The sequence below is a fragment of the Manis javanica genome, chromosome 7 (assembly GCF_040802235.1).
Source record: "Manis javanica isolate MJ-LG chromosome 7, MJ_LKY, whole genome shotgun sequence".
Taxonomy (NCBI): Eukaryota; Metazoa; Chordata; class Mammalia; order Pholidota; family Manidae; genus Manis; species Manis javanica.
This window is the reverse complement of record NC_133162.1, coordinates 69,971,389-69,991,698: the sequence shown is the minus strand read 5'-3', so window position 1 is coordinate 69,991,698 and position 20,310 is coordinate 69,971,389. Positions and strand designations below refer to the sequence as shown.

The 20,310-nt window shown below is 46.8% G+C and overlaps 2 protein-coding genes across 2 annotated transcripts; both read left to right on the top strand.

Moving 5' to 3' along the window:
• On the top strand, positions 1–11,182 carry LRIT1 (leucine rich repeat, Ig-like and transmembrane domains 1). Its single transcript, XM_073240043.1, has 4 exons — positions 1–216; positions 3,183–3,936; positions 7,510–7,815; positions 9,053–11,182. Exons 1-4 carry the CDS (start codon positions 1–3, stop codon positions 10,021–10,023), a joined length of 2,247 nt encoding a protein of 748 aa, XP_073096144.1. The 3' UTR covers positions 10,024–11,182.
• Positions 11,183–15,180: 3,998 nt separating this feature from the next.
• LRIT2 (leucine rich repeat, Ig-like and transmembrane domains 2) lies at positions 15,181–20,080 on the top strand. The gene is made up of 3 exons (XM_017647667.3): positions 15,181–16,147; positions 16,423–17,204; positions 18,937–20,080. Exons 1-3 carry the CDS (start codon positions 16,038–16,040, stop codon positions 19,695–19,697), a joined length of 1,653 nt encoding a protein of 550 aa, XP_017503156.2. The 5' UTR covers positions 15,181–16,037; the 3' UTR covers positions 19,698–20,080.
• Positions 20,081–20,310: the final 230 nt, after the last annotated feature.

Here is a 20,310-nt window from a genome sequence, read left to right as displayed (position 1 = left end):
ATGAGCCAGTGGGCAGCTGCCAGGCTCGCTGGGCCAACAGGACAGAGCAGTCCAGGGACAGACCCCTGCCTGATCTCCAGAGGAGGCAGGAGCCATGAGAGTGGCAGTGGGCATGCTGTGGCTCCTGGCCCTTGGGGGGCACCCTCAAGCTTGGGGCTCCTGCCCCTCTCAGTGCAGCTGCAGCCTCCACATCCTGAGCGATGGCAGCAAGGCCAGGTATGGTGCCAGGTGTGTGGGATGGTAGCTCAGCCCCAGAGCTCTACCAGCTGCACTGGGTTGGGAGGGTTGGATGAAGGGCCCTCAGACTGTGGTTGGGTGAGACCCTCACATTCCTGGCTCTTGAGGCCCAGGGGTCCTATGGGGCTGGTCTGGGCTGCATTGTCTTCCAGCACTGCCCAGGAGGTACCAGGTACCTTTACATGTGGGGTAGGGGTGGGGCACAGGTGTGCCTCCTCCAGGATCCTGGTGGACAGGAACCCTCCTTAAGGGCACAGACAGTCTCCCCCTTACCTCTTTCCTTTCCTCTCTTTCCTTCCATTCCATCATCTTTCTAGTTCTCTGCAGCCCCTTCTTTCCTAGGCCCTTTCCATTCCCTTGCCTCACCCCCTGCAGGTACCTGTCCATCCCCAGGTATCTCTAGGTATGCCAGGTACCCCACCACGATGGGATCACCTGCTTCCTCATGCTCTCCCCACTTTGAGTCTCCTCTGGTCCAGTCCCAGGAGCCTCAGCCTCCAACCCTTTCTATAGTCTTAGAAAAGGGCATTTCAAAAAGCCAGGAGTGCCCATTCCATCGCAAGCAAGCACTTCTCCATGCTTAGCCTCTTCCTGGACTTTCCCCTTCCCCCCAGCTGAGCCCTGAGAGCACCTGCATCCTCTGCTCCTCCCCTTCCATGGGATGTTCCCACAGCCACTGCGGTTTGTGGACTCCTGCTCTTCCATCCCGGCTTATTCTCCTTTTCTCTGTGGCAGTCTTTAAAACATCTTTTCTCCTATGTATGCAGCTTATCCATTAAACATGACCATAACATTTTCCACCTTGCTGAAGGATTTCAGCCCCTGGCTCAGGGCTTTTCCTATCACCTTTCCAACCTGGAATTCCATCCTCCCTTTCTCCCTTGTTTTAGATGGGTGCTGGGAGCCACTGATGGTTTCTGATCAGGGCAGTGATGTTATCAGTGCCACTCCTTCAGTGAGCCTGGCGATGGTGCTGGGTTGATTGGGTGTGAGGGGAGACAGAGAATGGAGAGGCAAACCAAGAGAAAGTACCACCCACCATGGTCTGAAGAATGGGGCAAGTTCATTTTGGGCCCAAATCTCTAATGCCCCAACTCATAGGGGACCATCAGAGGCTAGGATCATCTCCCCAGTGAAGACAGGGCAGAGCCCTGAGTAGGCCTGGAAACAGCCTAGGACCAAGGATAGTGTGACCAATATGACATCCCCTGCCACCCACAGAAAGCTAAGGGCTCAGAATCGCACAGCATCAGTGGCAGACCTGGTCCTGGAACTCAGAACTTCTGGTAGCAGGTTAGGCTTGGGATAGAAAATGAAATTCCAAAGCCTCTAATGTCAGCCAGTGGCCATACCTCCTCTGAAGCCAGAGCTGTCACCATTGGTTCTACCTGCCTGACAGTCCCACAGCTTGGGACCGAGGTCCCCAAATGGCCATGACAAAGAGTACACAGACTCCTTCCACATCTCAGACATCTTCCTAAGCCCTGTCTCAAACCGGGGCCTCTTAGAGGGTGCTGGATTTATCTCTGAGCAACCTGGGTGACCTGCCCATGCTCCATACTCCCATATCATGAACAGAGTGTGTGTGCTTGTGGGGACTGGGGTTACCTGGGGGGATCCAGTCTGGACACCTGGATAGATGTGTCCCTATGTTCTTTGTGCCCAGTTGGCCCACCAGGAGTCATGCTGTTGGCCTCTGCTGGCTCTTACTGGTTTCTTTGGCCCATCCCTCACAATTTTCTCCTCCTTCCAGGACATGTTTTCCCATCAACTCCCTTTCTTCTTACATCCACAACATTCTCCTTTCAACACCTAAACTCTATTAACATTGAAAATATCATTGCCTCCAATGCTCTTTCTTTCTTAGCTGCTTTATAAGCTGTGTGGGAACAGGGGCTGTGAGTGCAGTATTTTTCTGAATCTCCACAACATCCTGTCACTCAGTAGGGGTTCCATGTTTATCTGAGTCAGTGGAAGTAGCTGTGCCTTTTGTGGGCATTGCTGACGAGAAACAACACACTAAGCCCAGTTGCTCTGAGTAGAGGATCTGAGTAGAGGAGTAGAAGCTGATGGCATGTGTGTTTTGCACCAGGAAGTCCTGGTATCAGCAGTATGACATTAAAGAGAGCACACCCCCTTAGCAAAGCAGAGCAGGACCACTCCACTCTACTGCCTCCACTGTGAGCAGTGAGGTCCCCTAGATGAAGCTGGGGCTGCACAAGGACTGGGTCCCTCATGTCCAGCCTCCAGGTTGTAACTTCTGGTGATCTTTCCCTTTTTGCTTTATGTGAGCGTGCTGCTCTCAGTGACAGCATACAATGCAGCCCTGAATTGAAACCTCTTGGAGCAGGAACCGCTTCCTGTTCTCACTCTATCCTCTGCTTTAGCATCAGACTTAACAAGGCTTAAGAAGTCACTGTGGTCAGAGGGAGCACTGGAAGGAGGTGGTAAGACTGACTGAACACTTGCAGTGCTGGGATGCAGAAATTTTTGACAGCCATCAATAGCACTGGACTCCTTCAGGTGACAGGTGTGACCAGCCAGTACACATGTGACCTCATTTAAACACCAAAACCTGCCCTATGAGGTGGAGTCTGTTACCAGGAAACTGAGGAAAACAGAGGTCATGAAATATACTCAAGGAAACCCAACCAGCAAGCAAAGAGCCAGATGTGAGTCCAACTGCAGGGCTGCAAGGCCCCAGGCCTTCAACACCTTAACCACATGGTCCCTCAGTCGGGAGAGGTTTCGGGCACCCTGTGATGGCTTCCATTTCTGATGCCCTTGATATGTATATATATATTTAAATGAAGAATAGCCAAGACAGTTAAAAAAAAAAACCCTGAGGAATAATTAACAAAAATGCTTTACACATATATGCAATGCAGCAATGCACAAGAGGACCTCAGGCTTTATGAACCCTGTTCAGTCCTGGTGCCGGGTAGGTGGTGTGGGGTCTAAGAGGAGTAACAAAGCTGGACGTCCTCCAGGCCAGTGACAGACCAAAGGGCTATCCGGGACTGCTGAGGAAGCCTCCTAAAACAAGAATCCCTCAAAGAGAAAACAGGCAGCTGCTTGTTCCTGGCCCATCTCTAGGGCCCACCACAGCTTGGACGCTGGGTTTGGTGAGGTGTGACACAGACCAGGAGGCCTCAGGAAGGGAGGTCAGGGAAGAACGGAATCTCCGGCCCTGCAGGACCCTTGCTCATATATCCCCCATTTCTGTGACCAGGACAGTGGTGTGCAACGATCCTGACATGACCCTGCCCCCAGCGTCTGTCCCTTCAGACACCTCCAGACTGCGCCTGGAGCGGACGGCCATTCGCAGGGTGCCCGGCGAGGCCTTCAGGCCGCTGGGCCGCCTGGAGCAGCTGTGGCTGCCATACAACGCCCTCAGCGAGTTCAGCGCCCGCACCCTAAGGGGCCTGCGTCGCCTGCGCGAGCTGCGCCTGCCGGGAAACCGCCTGGCCGCCTTCCCCTGGGCGGCGCTTTCGGACGCCCCCCAGCTGCGGCTGCTGGATCTGCAGGCCAACCGCCTTTCCGGGGTGCCGCCGGAGGCCGCGCTCTTCCTGGGGAACCTCACCTTCCTGGACCTCTCCAGCAACCAGCTGATGAGGCTCCCGCAGGTGCTGCTGGCCGCCTGGGCTCACCTGCAGACCGAGCCCTTCCTTCCGGGCCATCACGCCCGGCTGGTCCTAGGTAAGACATGGCATCCTTCACTTGGAACCACCTTGGTGAGCCCTGGGGTCCTACGCAAATTATTAAGGCTCTTTGAGTTTCAACTCTTTATTTGGAAAATAGAAATCATGCCTGCCTTGTGCGTTTCAGTGAAGTTTGAGGGAGAGGCACACACTGGCAGTTTTAGCAGCTCAAGCTCCCAGTCAGACTGTAGTTCAAATCCCAGATCTGCCTCCTACTGTGTGTCCCTGGGCAAATTACTTCACTTCTCTGGGCCTCTGCTCCCTTATGTAAAGAGAGGATGATGACAATATCTATCGCAAAGGATTGGAGTCGTGGGTAAAAAGACAGTGGGTAAAAAGCACACAGTAGGTACATGTGGCAGGCATGGTGATGTGCCACACAGATCCCTGTCTAGGTAGGACTGGCTGCCCAGTTGATGGGGGCACTGTAGGCAGCCTCCTTCAGCTCTCATTCCAGTCAGGGACAGCCTCTGCTTAAGGCCATACATTCTTTCTGGGAGCAGCCCCCACCTAAAGACCTATCAGGTGGAGTATAAAGGCCCAGACACTTGGAATAACTCTGGTGGGCTATTTCAGCTCCAGACACCCCCTCGCCCAGCCCTGGGGTTCACCAGGTCATCACGACTCCATGTTCCCTCCTGCCCTCCACCCCACCTGCCCTGTCATAAACATGTTGCATGCTAATCTCTATCTCAGAGTACTTCCAGGTAACCCAGTTTAACAATCTTCACAGCATGTGAGTTCCCTTCCACCTTGAGAGTCCTCTGAGCACGGGGTATACGTATGTGGAAGGAAGGTGGCCCTTGACCTTTGTTAACTGGTCAGTCCTCACTGGCCTTCTGCATTACTGTCACGCTGAAGCTTCCCTAAACTCCTTCTGGCCCCCTCAGAGAACTTGACCCTCTCCTGGGGGTAGATAGTGTAAGCACAAGGCCCTTTCCTTTGTTTTACAGATGAACAAACACAACCTGGGGGCTAGTACGTAGGGATTGGCGCCTAAGGCTCAGGTCTTGTAGGCTGATTGTCTTTTCCCTGTTCCATAAGGGGATGGGAATGCTTGTGGAGGATGGCTGAGGGCAGTGGTGGGGGAGTCGTGGGGAGTCTCAGAAGAGAGGCCTCCTGAAGGTCCAGCCCTTGGGGCTGGAGCAATTCTAGAGTGGCTTGGGGCAGCTCCCAAGAGGCCCAGGAAAGCATCTCAAAGAGGGAATATTTGGAAGCCTCACCTCCCTGGAAGCAGGGCAAGGGAACAGCAGGCCTCTTTACATCTCCATCCATCCACAGACTCTCACTTGATAAAGGACATTGTATAGGGTGGTGCTTATGTGGAAAAAAACTTTGTTTATTTGAAAATCAAATTTAACTGAGTGTCCTTTTTAAAATATGTGCATATATATCTGTTGACTCCATTCCAATAACCATGTCAGGCAGTTAGGGCAAGGGCTGCTGATACACTGCTACAATAAGGAAATGAGGGACAAGAGATCTTCCAGGTCACTCAGTCAGGAGATGGCCCCCTGAGACTCAGTTTCTCAAAGCAGAGCTGGCTGGGTTACACTAGCTGGACCCTCTCTTTGATTCTTACTGGTTCATAACAAACCATTAGCTTACCATGTGAACCAGATCTCTTTTCCTGCCTAAGGCACTCTCCTGGCCCTGAGGGTGACAGGTGGGGACATAACTCATTCTGGAAAATTAATTTTAATTTTAATCACACAACTCATACCTGTATATTTGTAAAAATTTTAAATATTACAGAAAAGGCTAATACCTCTCTTGTTCCTCTTCTGATTTGAATTGCTTCTCCCCCTCCTGAGTGGTAGCCACTACTATGTTCTCTTGCATGTTCCCTTTTATAATACATTTACATACACATACATACATATATATACACACATACATACATGCACACAGGAATTTTATCTGTTTTACATAAAATTTCATTATATTGTAGGTTTGTAGGTATCAACACACATTTTTTCACCCAGCAGTATGTCTTAGAGATCTTTGTAAGTTACTACAAATGGATCAACTTCATTTTTTTTAAACTACTGAATAATGTTCTATAGTATTGTTATACTTCAGTTTATTTTGCCATTTCCCCTTTAATGGACCTGTAGATTGTTTCATTATTTTGTTTGCTCCTCTGATGCCACAGAGAATATTCTTCACAAGGCATCCCTGTGCATGCAGAATATTTCCCTAGATAGGAACTGAGAAGTGAAATTACTAGGTCATAGAATGTGCACATTAGACATTTTTATATCAGTCTGATAGTCTCTAAAGTGGCTGGGCCAATTCTCACCCCCACTGGTACTATGTGACCACCCATGTAAATGTTCACTCTGCAAATTTATTTGAGTGCCTACCAATGTGTGGGCTCAGTTCTGGGTGCTGGGGATGTAGCAGTAAGCAAGATAGATGAAGATGTATTTCCTCATGAAGCTAATAATTCAAATGGTCAGATTGTTTGACTTTCACCTGTCTGACAGGTAAAAGGTTCACTGTCATGTAACTTTGCTGTTTGCATTAATTCTCTGGGGACTTTGTGTTAGGGAAAACCACATAGATCACCACCAGAGCCAGGCAGCAATAACTCATGGGATACAGATCTAACCACTGACACAGGGTAGCAGCCACTGGTGGGGGAGAAGGTGAAGAGGAGCTGTCACCCTCCCAGTTAGTGCTCAAAAGGACCTGAGAATCAAAGATATATAAGCAGATCTGAATGTACCCTCCTCTCCCCAACCCTTCTCATTTCCCCTTTCAACTATATCAAACATATATATGTAAATATATAATATGCCATTGATTATTGGACATACTATCAAGTTTAATTACAATCTCTGGGGGATAAAAAGAACATCACATTAAATGCATTTCCTCTGTATTTCAGAAATACAAACACATAAAAAGGAATTGTGCCTTAGAATTAAGGACACATGATACCCCTACATTTGTTGAAGGTTCTTTGACAGGGTGGGTGCAGGGACCTGCTTTCAGCTCTATAGAGATGTTCAATTTGAAGAAAAGAAGGCTGGAGATATGACAAAGGATTTGATTTCCTAGCCTCCTCAATTGTTTCCTTCTGACCCTGTGTCAAAGGAACCATGGCTCAAAACAGCCACCCTCATCGCCAGGGTGATGCAGAAAGTGCCACTTATACTGCGAGGAAAGGAGTCAAGGGTCAGGGGTTCTGAAGCATTTCTAGAAATGGATTTTGGTGTATTGCAGTTACTGCAGAAGTATGCACTGCCTGGCACGCAGCCTGAAGGTATCAGTCCAAGAATGGCCACGGTAATTGACAATTTTGTCAGTGTGCTGATGGCTTGCCCAGTGCTTAATATGATTTATCTTTATGCTTATAGCAACCCTGAAAGAGAAGTAATGCTATGATTTGAGATGAAGGACCAGGCATAAGGTTGCAGAGCTAGTAGGCAAGGAGCTGGGACTGGCAGCCATTTCTGCTGACTCTGATCTCAGGAATCCTTGTCCTCCTTGAGGGGAAGGGGGAGCTGGATCTGGGGTCTGAATATCTAGAGCTCACGTCTTGCCTTCCCTCTCACCCCTGCAGGGCTGCAGGACAACCCCTGGGAATGTGACTGCCGACTCTATGACCTGGTCCATTTCCTGGAAGGCTGGGCACCAAACCTGGCCTTCATAGAGACCAGGCTAAAGTGTGCAAACCCACGCAGCCTGGCTGGCGTGGCCTTCAGCCAGCTGGAACTGAGGAAGTGCCGGAGTCCAGAGCTCCGTCCTGGGGTAGCCAGTGTCAGGTCCCCTTTGGGCAGCATGGTATTGCTACGTTGTGGGGCCACTGGGGTCCCTGGGCCTGAGATGAGCTGGAGGAGGACCAATGGGAACCCATTCAATGGCACAGGTATGTGAGCTACAGAGACTGTTGTACTGAGATCCCAAACTTGGGTAGTGGGTCAGCATCCCAAATGAGGGAGTCAGGTTTACCAAGGAGAGAGAGGTCAGCCAAGCAAGGCTGTTTTCTGCCATTCTACCTGAATAGAGCTGAACGGGCTCTGCCCAAAGGCAGGGCATAGGGACAATGGTTTCAATAATTATGATGGATCTCAAGCTGTCCTATCATATTCCACCAACCACTCTATTAGAGACTTGGGGTCCACTCTGAGGAACAAAATACTGGCTTTTTGGTAGACAATGCTCTAAGTGTATTTAATATTTACAGTAAGTTTCTGGGTTGTAAATATTAAGCAAATATCACTAGGAGTGATTAATGATATGAGTTACCACCTATTGAACTCTTCTTGTATTAAGTGTACTGTGAGTATAACATCACTGAACTTTGAAGAACAATCTAATTATGCTTATTTTGCATACATTGAGGTTCTGGGAGGCAAAATGGCTTAGCCAAATTCACACAGCACCTACGAGGAGGAGCTGGGAGTCTAAGGCAATCTGGCTGACTCCACAGCGTGTCTTCTTTTTGCTGTGTAAACAGAGATGGTTCATCGCTGGCACTGGATGGTGGGGTTTGCAGGGGTCACGACCCTAGATGGAGAAAGGGGGTTGAGGAAGAATAATTTCTTAGCCAGAAAACTTCATGTCCCTCCCTGCTTTCTTCTGAGTCTCCCTCATCTGGTTTGGCAAGCATTACTCTAGGGCTGTGGGTTTGAAATCAGTTTACAAACAAAACTGTGTAAGGAGCTCTATTACATAAAACAGCAAGTTGAGGATGCTCTGTCTGAACTGACAACAGGGTGGGGCAGGGCAGGCAGAGCACTTCCAGCGGGGTTTCTGCCTCATGTTCATCTGACCTATCTTACCCCCAAGGCATCTGCCTGCCGCCCATGAGAGGTCAGCTGTGCAGAACTCCAGGCCCTGAAGAACATGGGTTGAATATCTCAGGTTTAGAAGAAGGAAGATAATTCTTAGACTGTTTCTCAGCCTGAGTCTCCCAAATTTGAGCCCTAATAATCTTGATCTCTTGGCTAGTCTAAGAAATGCTGAATGACTTCCAGCACCTTCTCAGATGACAGGGTCTTCGGTAGAGTGTGCAGGGTCCAGGGGCAGTGAACTTGGCTCTGGAAGGAAGCTTGGGACAGAGGGGCCCCTTGCTTCTCTCTAATATGCCTCCTTCCCCCCAGTGCACCAAGAAATCTCCAGTGACGGCACAAGCTGGACTCTGCTGGGCCTGCCTGCCGTGTCCCTCTTCGACTCTGGAGACTACATCTGCCAGGCCAAGAACTTCCTGGGAGCCTCTGAGACTCTCATCTCCCTGGTCATCACTGAGCCCCAGACGTCCACAGAAGGCAGTGGGAGCCCAGGAACACTGTGGGCAAGCCCAGGTGAGGGGGCCAGAGCCACTGTGTACAAGGTGGTGGCCAGGCACGTCCCCCACATCCCTGTACCCACTGTCCTGGTCACAGGGCCCTCTGCGCCTGACATGGAGGAGGAGCTCACCCTCCAGCACTTCCAGATGGCTGTCCCAGGAGAACGCTCAGAGGGGCAGGCAGGGCCCCAAGAGGCCAGAATGGTGAGGTCCCTCAAGGTGGTAGGGGACACTTACCAGAGCGTGACCTTGGTGTGGAAGGCCCCACAGGTTGGGAACGCAGCAGCCTTCAGTGTCCTCTATGCGGTCTTTGGGGAGCGTGACATGCGGCGAGTAGTCGTGCAGCCTGGGAAGACTAGCATCACCATCCATGGGCTGGCACCCAAGACCAAGTACGTGGCATGCGTCTGCATGAGGGACTTGCTGCCCCAGAAGGAGCAGTGTGTTATCTTCTCCACCGATGAGTTGGTGGACGCCAAGGCCACTCAGCAGCTCATCAACATTGTGGTGATCACTGTGGCTGCCGTCATCGCCCTGCCCCTTACCCTGTTCGTCTGTTGCGGTGGTCTCCAGAGGCGCTGTTGCAAGTGCCGCACTGGGGGCTCCATTGAAGCCATGGGTGCCTACGTCAACCTGGAGAGGCTGGGCCACAGTGAGGATGGCTCTGAGGAGCTGTCCCAGCACAGCCTCAGTGAGGCCAGCAGGCTCCTCTCAGCCTGTTCCAGCCTGGACTCTCAGGCCTTGGGTACCAGAGCAGGCAGATGGAGCAATGAGTACTTCTGCTGAGGGCTGTGTTCCCCCCACCACACACACACATGCCCACACACCTGCCCCTGTCCTCTCTCTGTCTTCTACTCCCACACACTCATTCTGACACCTGTGTCCATGCTCACCCACTGTTACCCAGGGTGCCTACTCCCTTGTACACACAACTGAACTGACACCTATGAAGCACTTACTTTGTGCCAGAAAGTGTTCTAAGTGCTTTGTATGTATTAACTCATTCAATTCTTATAAAAACCCTTTGCAGCAGGCACCACTTGTCTCTCCATTTTCCTGGAGAAGAAACAGGAGGATTAAATAACTTGCCTGTATTAGTAAGTTTTTGCTAAGTAACAAATAAAAGCAAAATCCCAGCAACATGTAGCAACAAGCACTTATTTTCTCCCAGTGTATAGGCTTGCAGGTTGACAGGGCTAACTCTGCTCCATATGTCCTGGTTAGGGCCCAGGATGGAGAGTCAGTGGCTACTTGGGACAGGCTTATTTCATGGAGGTCAGATGATTTCGGAAGAATGAGCAAGAACATGTGATGCCTCTTAAATTGTTGACTTAGAATTGGCCACACTGCCATTTCTGCCCATGTTCTGTCTGCCAAACCAAGTTCAATGGCCAAACTCAACTTTAATGGGGAAAGAAAGGACAATTCTCTAAGGAGATGGTGAAGAGGCAGGAAATATTTCACTGAGCATTGATCTAATCTACCATATTGCCCACAAATACACAGCTAGGAAGTGGCAGCTCTGAAATTTGGACTAGTCTGGTTCCAGAGTTGACAGTCCTTACCACTCTTCTGGATTGCATCTTGATTACATTTATGCTAACTCATAGGCACACATAAATTTCTTTATGCATTATCATGTTTGTAGTACACACATATACACACAGAGACAAATACCAGACACTGTGTATCTTCATGGACTCTAACGTTTTTTCCTCTGGATGCCATTCTGCCTAGAGATAATCATTTGATTTTCAATAATGCCTAGAGGTTTGGGTGATGCCCAGAAGACTACTGCTCATTTACTCTCAAATGTCTGACTGGAGGGATCTGAGAAACCCTCCATGGAGGCGGCACATGACACTCAATGCTGTCTGACACACAGCTCACTTCTATCCCCATGCAGCAGTCTTTGAGATTTTTTACTGAAACTTACCTAGGTCCCTGAGGTTGTCTCAGGGCCTTTCTAGTCACTCAGTAAGCCACTTCAAAGGAAGACTCCTAGTCAGTTTGCTTAAAGCTGGGAACCTGGAAGATGCCATCTCTGTACTTAGGAGAAGGTAAACATTCCCAGAAGAAGGGCCAGTGTTCTGTCTTCTCTTCAGTACTGAGAGCTCTAATGAGGGGAGCATCCAGGGTGTTTGGTGCCCAGGCCTTTGGGTAACAACCGAGGAAATTTGGAACAGCAAGTGACCCAAGGAAACCATTTTGCCAGTATCACCTGAGAGACTCCATATTGCGTTGAGCATTTGCTAGATAAAAACCAGCGTATGCAGTGATTTCTAAAATTACTGCATTTCCTTTCACATTTACAAAAGACCTTCCAACAGATTTTCCTGTTTTCTTTCATTTGAACCTCACAACAACCTGTTATGGGAGATGGGTCTGTAAAAAGCCTGTTTTTACAGATGAGAAAACTGAAGCCCAAAGAGTAGAATACTCTATAAGAGGATAATGATTAATGGGTATTCTTGAAGGATCTAAGTCTTTGGTAATTTTCTGGCCAGGTTGGGAGTCTTTATTATTATTGATCTCTGCAATGAGATCATAAGCAGGTTCACTATGAAAATGGATTTTTTCAAGCCACTGAAACCTGGGGTCAGAACCATGAGAGCAGACAGGGTATATGAGCATGGGATTTCCATGGACGTGGATATTTTCTACCCATCACCTGGAGGGTGTATCTGACTATAATTTGTGGGCCATAGCCATTGGTGAGAGAAATTATTTGGTTGGAACACAACAAAGTCACTGTCTGTATCATGAGTCAGCAAACGTTTTCTGTAAAGAAAGCCAGGTAGTAAATATTTAAGGCTCTGTCATTGCTACTAGACCCTACTGATGTGGTGTGAAAGTTATTGGGCATGGATATGTTCCAATAAAATGCTGTTTACAAAAACAGGTGACAGGCTGGGTTGGCTTCCCAGGCTATAGTTTGCCAAACCCTGATCTAGATTTATAAAGGCATTTCTGCTGTGTCTTGGGATACCCAATACTTAGAATTGTGATTATTTGATATATGAAATTGACAGGCACTACCAAAATTGGAATGAATGTAAGTGTAATGGATGAAAGCAACCATCTGTTGAAATGATCAAGATGTTTTCTCTATATGATTGGCTGAGCAATTATTGGCCCAAACACAACTAATATCCAATAAAGTTTATTGAACCTTGTTTAAGGAAAATTCAATAACCTGAAAGCAAAAATTTGCCAGTATTTATCTAATACGTGTGTGTGTGTATGTGTGTGTGTGTGTGTGTGTGTGTGTGTGTGTGAGAGAGAGAGAGAGAGAGAGAGAGAGAGAGAGAGAGAGAGAGAAAGAGAATGAGAGAGAAAGAGAGAGAGAGGAAGAGAGAGATAGAGAGAAGACTCAAACTTTTCAATGATTCGCTGAGACCTACCTTGGTGGTCTGGATGGAATGGCCCCCAAGATGGTCAGCCTACCAGTACCCCTCTGTCAGCCTTCTTTTGGGTGTTCTGTCTGCCCTGGCTTCCTCTTGTAGAGAAGAATCGTCCTGGATTGTGCTCATGAATATTCAAGTCACTGGAAAAAACAAATTTCCACTGTAAAAAATAAAATGATGTCTGGATTATATATTAGTCTTTTGGTATATGAGTCTGGGTAGTATGTCAGTCCTTGAAAACCCAGCATCTTCTTAGAATCTTGGGAAAAGAATTTCCGGTCTCCCAGTGATGAAGATCAGCTTGCACTATGGCAATTCCTACAGCATGCTGTCCTTGGAAGCCTTGTTTGGAGGTCCATTGGAATCATGGCATCTCTATCATGTCCTTTTCTGACTTCAACATGGTTGTATTCCTCTTGACCTGGGCAGAAGATATCTCTGATGTCACTTATACACAGTTGCATGTCTAAGTTTTAAAAAGGCAAATAACAGAAGTTGTATCCTGGAAAGTGAATGTGAGCTATTAAAACTAAGCTATTGATTGAGGGACTCAGTGAGTAATGTGTTTAGGGAACTAGAGCATGAAATTTTTGTTTGAACTATCATATAGTACAGCAGAGAAAAAAATCAACATACAAGTATTTGAGCATATTTCACTTGATTGCAAGGGCATTGTAAGGATAGGTTAGACTTAATGCTGTGCTAACAATTTCCAAATTTCAGTGGCTTAATATAGAAAAACCTATTCCTGCTCTTACAGAGTCTCTTGAGTCTATGGGAAATGTGGATGGAAGGAGGGCTGTACTCCACTTACTCACTCAGGGACCTAGGCTAATGAAGACTACCACCTGGAATGTCAAAAAATTCCTGCTGTAAGGGAAAAGAGAACCTGGGGAATCATGTAGGGGCCTTTAAAATGGTATTTCATCTAACATTTCACTAGCCAGAATATTAGTCACATAGCCAACCTACTTCAAGGGGGTTTGAGGATGTAGTCTTCTGTGTGTCTATCGCAGGCATGCCACAGAGCATGGATAGCCAAGGGGAACCATCTCAGGCATGGTCGACAGCAGATGGAGGAGTGAGGAAAGAGCTTGAGAAAGATGAAGGATAGAATGCCTGCTTCCTGATAGGTCGCCTAGTCCTCAGCTTGAGCTATCCCAATGTTCCACTAACATTAGGGTGGCATTTTCCAATTTAATCAATAGGAAACTCTCTTTTTAAGATTCTATTAAGATAAACCAGGGTACTGCCACCAAGAAGGAATTTATATCTAATTATTTTATAACACAGAGTAACTCCTGTCCCATGACTCTGTCTTTACCAATAACTCTAAGAGCCACGTTCCTAAAAGTCTCCTGCAGGAAGGGAGAGGGGTAAAATGTTCTCAGGCCCCATCCCTTTGTTGCTAACTCTCTTGAGTTTAGGAGCACTACTTAACCATTGGTTATTTAAAATAAATGACATGATCCAAGCTAACTTTAGTTGCTCTTGTCTCCTGCCTTAAGTGATGACATAGCCACTCCCAATCCCACATGCCAAATAAAGAAACCAGAGGATGAGGGTTCTGGAGAGGAAATGGAGCCGTGCAGGAGGGGTCTGGGTGATTCCAGAGATGAAATGCCAGTGGGTGTTCTCAAGCTTGCCACAAACCACCGGAAGGTTGGGCTGAGCTGGATTTATTTGAAGAGTATAGCATGGGATGAACAGGGAAAAAATTGTGGGGGTTGAGTGCTCTTTAGGCCCTTGCATTTTGGGGTAAGGTGATAATTCAGTAGTAGTTTGTGATACCCATGGACTGACTCACATTTTTCCAAAAAGCAAGCCTGACAAAATCTTGTCCAACCTGGTAGTCATGGGGGACTCTGGAGTGAGAATGACCCATCAGAGTTGTTCACCATCAGTCCACCAAACTGGCTGGGCCCATGTGCCCACCACCCTCTCCACGTGTGGGCTGTCTTGGGGAGGGCATGACCTTGTGCAAGCACCTCTTGCAGCTGAGCATCAACTCATTCTTTGAAGGGGGTCTAGGCAGTTATCTCCATGTCTACCACAAGCTTTGCACCCATTGCACTCTCCTTGTTTTGATTTTTACATTGAGAAGAACTTCAGAGATGTAGCCAGATCATAGATTAGACTGTCTGGAAATCCAGCAAATATATCTGGCTTGGACAGAAAGCCTGGAGTATAATCAGATTAGTTGGTGACCCATTTTCCCAGTCTCTGGTTAGCGACTAAGCGGATTTTCTTCCCTGAGGCCTTTTTGTATCATGAGTCTTAGGGTGACCCATGGAATTTCAATATTTGTCAGGAAGTACTCCAAGTAATAAGGAAATAGATTTTGCTGTTTTTAAAGAGTCTGTTGGTATAGGAGGTGAATTAAAATGTATTAGTCACCTCCTATATATTAAGTACTTTATTTTACATAATCTCAAAATTTCCTAGAAACACTATGAAGCATTTAATAATTTCCTTATTTTGCAGGGAAGACTCCTAGAAGTTAAATGACCTTCAAAGATTTCAAGACTAGGAAGCATAAGCTAGAGAGAAGACCCCATGGGAACAGTTTGACTCACCAGTGCATCCTTGCACCCAGCAAGAGTGTGGCTTGGAGCAGATGATGAGTAAATATGTCAAATGAAAGAAGAGTGTCAGGGAAATTATCCAAAGTCACATATATCTCACTTTAAAATGTAGGCTTTTCATTTTTATCATGTGAAAATATGATAAAAAGCATTCAGGAAAACTTGTGAGATCCAAGATACATATTTTGGTTTAATCAGAAAGCACCACCTCATTGTTTAACCTCTGCACTATGATTCTTCTCTGACTCTGGTCATTCAAGAGACAGAGCAAGCCATTTAATTATAGTAGAGGAAAGAATCCACCAGGCAAAGTGTTAGAGAGAGAACCATTGATAGGAATGGTCCCAGAATTACTTTGTTACCCATCATCTGCATTCACTTTTAGAAAATGGTTGAAAACTCTAGGTTTCAGGAGCCAATTGTCATTGATGAAGTATTAAACGGATTCTGGCCAAATCACCTGAACCACGGTGCTCAGAACAGACTTCTTGTTTCATCACCTTCTTGTCTCTCTTATCTTTTGTGACTGAGGGAAGCAGTATCAGCACTGAACTGGACATCTAGCTTCGAGTTTGCTTTCCAGACTCAAGAACCAGACAAAGCATGAATTTTCTGACTTAAGAAATCCCTCTTCATGGGTTCTTATTGAGCTTGTGAGCTGGGCCATGATAGACCTCAGAGTGTCCAGGGGCTTTGCCACTGCTATGCTGACCTACATTGCCATGGATTACAAATAATAGGATTTACCATTTGAAAGCTTGGAATATACTTATTCAAATCTTGCAAGGTAGTTTATTTAAAGAGGAATATGGCTGCAGTTTCTCACTATTTCCTGCTAGTTCTGGTCTTTCTGGATTCGCATGCAGCTCAGCCACCCTGTCTGCCAGGATGTACCTGCTCAGAAGAGAGTTTTGGCAGGTGCACTGTGCTAGCAAAATGCTAGAAGGTTGCTTTGGGGATGATGTGGAGTGGGAGCAGGCACAGATTTGTCAGGAAGTCTGTGAATCTCTGTGATACTCATTCTAGTTGGTGCTGAACTTTGATGAACTGTGCACTTTTACCAAATGGGTCACTCTTCTATCTCAAGTGAATAATGTAATTTTTCTTCTAATTCATGTATGTAATGCCAGGATAAGATCCCACTTCCCAGATCTCTGATGTTCATCTAAAAGCTTTTCTGGTTTCTTGTGCAGGACTTTGCTGTGCATGTCTACCTCTTTGGGAAAGATTCCAGGTAACCTTCCTGAAGAGTTCAAGCAAGTGAGAATTGAAAATACGCCTCTATATGAACTGCCCCTGGGGCTTTTCATCAACATGAGCATCTTGGAATACCTTTGGCTCAATTTTAATAATATCACAGTGATCCACCCAGGAGCCCTGGAGCACCTGTCAGAACTGAAAGAGCTGAGGCTGGAAGGGAACAAACTCCGTTCAGTGCCATGGGCAGCTTTCCGTGCTACGCAGCTCCTGAGGATCTTGGATCTCAAACACAACAGGATTGATGTACTCCCTGAGATGGCTCTTCAGTTCTTGGTCAACCTGACCTACCTTGATCTATCATCTAATAGGCTTACAGTTGTATCCAAGAGTGTCTTTTTGAACTGGCCAGCCTACCAGAAACTCCAGCAGCATGGCTGTGGGGTGAAAATTCTTTCCAGCCTGGTGCTGGCACTGCACAACAATCCCTGGCTATGTGACTGTCGCCTAAGAGGACTTGTCCAGTTTGTAAAGTTCATCAGCCTCCCCATCATCCTGGTGAATCCGTACCTGATGTGTCGAGGCCCTGTCTCCAAGGCAGGGCAGCTGTTTCATGAAACTGAGCTCAGTGCTTGTGTAAAGCCACAGATCTCAACCCCCAGTATCAACGTCACCATCCACGTGGGACAGAACGTGACCCTGCAATGTCTGGCACAGGCCAGACCCTTACCAACCATTACATGGATTTATCCCCTGAGCATGTGGAGAGAATTTGATGGTAAGCCACATGCACCCTCTCACTGTATCTGGAGGGATGGGGAGATCCACAGTAACCCTGTCTTCAACAGAGAGCTTCTAGACTGGGTCAGTCAAGAAGGAAGGGTTCAGGTGAGATTGGGATAAGCCTGAATTATACTCACGACAGAGATACCAAGATAGTGTTTCACTGGCATTATTAAAATACTGGCACTATTTTAAATGATTGCATACAGATCTCTCTCTATATATTATATAAATATGTAAATATATATATTAGAGTTTACTTAACATATTGTATAAATATTATAGAATTGTATATGAACAAATATATTCTTTGAGAGACTCCTAGATACAAAGCACTGTACCCTGTGTTTTTAAATCATAGAATTTCTGACTAGGACTATTCTAGAGATTATATATTACTTATTTCCTAAATTTGTCTGAACAGACTCACATAGGGTGCTTGTTTGAAATAAGAAGTTCAGTTTCCTGCCCTGGAGATTTGAATTCAGGGAGTCCAGGTTAAGGCTTGAGAATATGTATTTTAACAAGTATCTTCCTTCCACCCCCAACCAGCTAATTCTTACCAGCAGTCGTGGTTGGGAAGTCCTGGATATCAATTGAATTTTATGCTTCCCAGCACTGTGTTGATCAGAACTTACTGGCCTGAAGTTGTAATATTGGGACCCAGGGAGTGGAAATGACTTCCATGGGCACCACGAGTAGGATTCAAACCTGCCTTTCACTCCATGGATATCTGTGCTCTGCTTTCATATCTTATCTCTATATGGAATCACCTTTAATGCCATCCCTCACGGTTGGGACACGAAGCCAGGCATGGCTTCCCTATGGGTACTGTGAAGCTGTCTAGAAAAGAGCTAGAAATATCTTTGTAAAACTTGAGAAATACAGCCAGTCACCCAGATATTTGCTATGCATGGTGACAAACCTCTGGATGATAAAAAAATACCTAATTAATGCAAATTTGACTTTTTTCTATCATTTTGATCACACCTTACTGGCTCGAGGTTAAATAAAAATGAAGGAGAAATACAGATTTTATTGTTGTAGCCTATTTAAGAACAATGAAATACATTCAGATGTTGTCCTTATGATGCTTTATAGTCAGTCTCTTTGGTATCATGTTATCTATATTATCTCAGTAATAACACCTAACACTGAGCACTTACTATCAAACTTACAATGAGTACTGTTGTCATCCCATTTGACTGATGAAAAAATTGAGGCCAAGAGAATCTAAGAAACTTGTCCAAGACCATATACTTAGTAAGGGATAGAACCCAAACATTTAGTTGCAGGCTCTGAGACCCTCCACATCTGGGAGGTAAAATGGCACTTCTTGAAGCTCACAATAATATTGCACAATCACACAGTTTTGAGAGATCTCCTGGAATCCATGGTCTTATTTCAGAAAGGCCAAGGTAGTTTGATAGAAACATCTAGTGTAATTGAAAGAATGTGATCTCCACAGACAGAAGAACAAGATTCTAGATTTATTGCTACCTCCAAAAAACTCGCTATGGGCAAATTGCTTAATTGCTCCAATCTTCAACTTCCTATGTATAAAAAATTGGGTACTTCCTTTGTTGAGAGGCAAACACCTGGCACCAAGTACATGCTTAATAAATGGTCACCACCACCTTTTGGTGAAAAACTGGCCTTGTTGGACACTCTCCAGCTGTCCATCAGAGAAATGTCTATCAGAGCTGTTGTTTTTTCTCTCCCCCCAGTGTTGACCATATCTACTGCGGAAGATACTGCTCTTTCAGGGCTGGTCATACCTGCTGCCCACCTGGTAGACAGGGGCAATTACACCTGTGTGGCCTCCAACTCCATTGGCAGGAGCACCCTTGTCATCTCCCTCCACGTCCAACCTGCCCAGGCCCCATCTGCAACTCATTCTCTTTTGTCCCTCTCCGAGGGCAACACCTACATTGACCTGCGGGTTGTCAAGCAAACAGTGCACGGGATCCTGCTGGAGTGGTTTGCAGTGGCCGACACCCCTGAGGAGAAGTGGTTCACCCTCTATATTGCATCAGATGAAGCCCTCAAGAAGGAGGTGGTCCACATGGGCCCTGGAATCAACACATACGCTGTGGATGACCTCCTCCCTGGCACGAAATATGAGGCATGCCTCAGCCTGGGTGGCCAGCCCCCCCACCAGGGCCAGTGTGTGGTCTTTGTAACCGGCAGAGCCCAGGGAGGGCTGGAGGGCCGGGAGCGCCTGCTGCACGTCACAGTGGTCCTGTGCGCTGTGCTGCTCACAGTGCCCCTGGGTGCCTACGTCTGGGCAGCCCAGGCTCCTGGCAGCTGCAGGGAGTGGGGCCTGCACTGCTGTCCTTTACGCAGGAAAGCCCTCAGGTGCCCTCATGCAGTCCCGCAGCACAGGGACGGCTCCTGCAGGGACCACATAGCTGTCTGTGAGGATGGCCCAGGACACAGAGATGCTGAGAGGGATGAGGAGAATGGTGGAAAGGAAGATAGTGGCTGAACAGTCCAGGCCAGGGGGAATGGTGTGGGCCTCTAGCCATTACCCAAACCCTCTGTGGCAGCTCAACTTGGCTTGACCCATTTATTCAAGAAGTATTAATTGTGCCCCTACTGTGTTCCCAGCAATTATGAGCAAGACACATTCTTATCTTCATGGATCTGATGTCAGTGCAGCTTTGTCCTATCCAATTAATTGTATAAATTATATGTAGTGGCTGCAAATTAATAAATGCTACTCTTTCCATCTATATAGCTCTATAACATTTACGTGCTTACATGTAACATTTACATATAACATTTCACATGTGTTATCCCATTGGAGAAAGATAGAATTCTACCCCTTTGCATTCCTGAAGAAACTGAAGCCCAGAAAGTTACCATGACTTTTGCAACACCACCCACCCAGCAGGCAGTGGAGGCACTGCATGCAAAAGACGTTCTAATTCTATTGCTCCCCCTCAATGTCTGGTTTGCAGTATTCTGTGTCTCCCATTGTTCAGAAAGTGTTATTCTTTTTATTGGCAAACTCCCAATGAGATGCTGTAAGTGTGATGTTCAGGAGAGCTGTCCTTTGGGGCAATGAGAGTTTTGTTCATGTTTAGAGTCTGCTTATG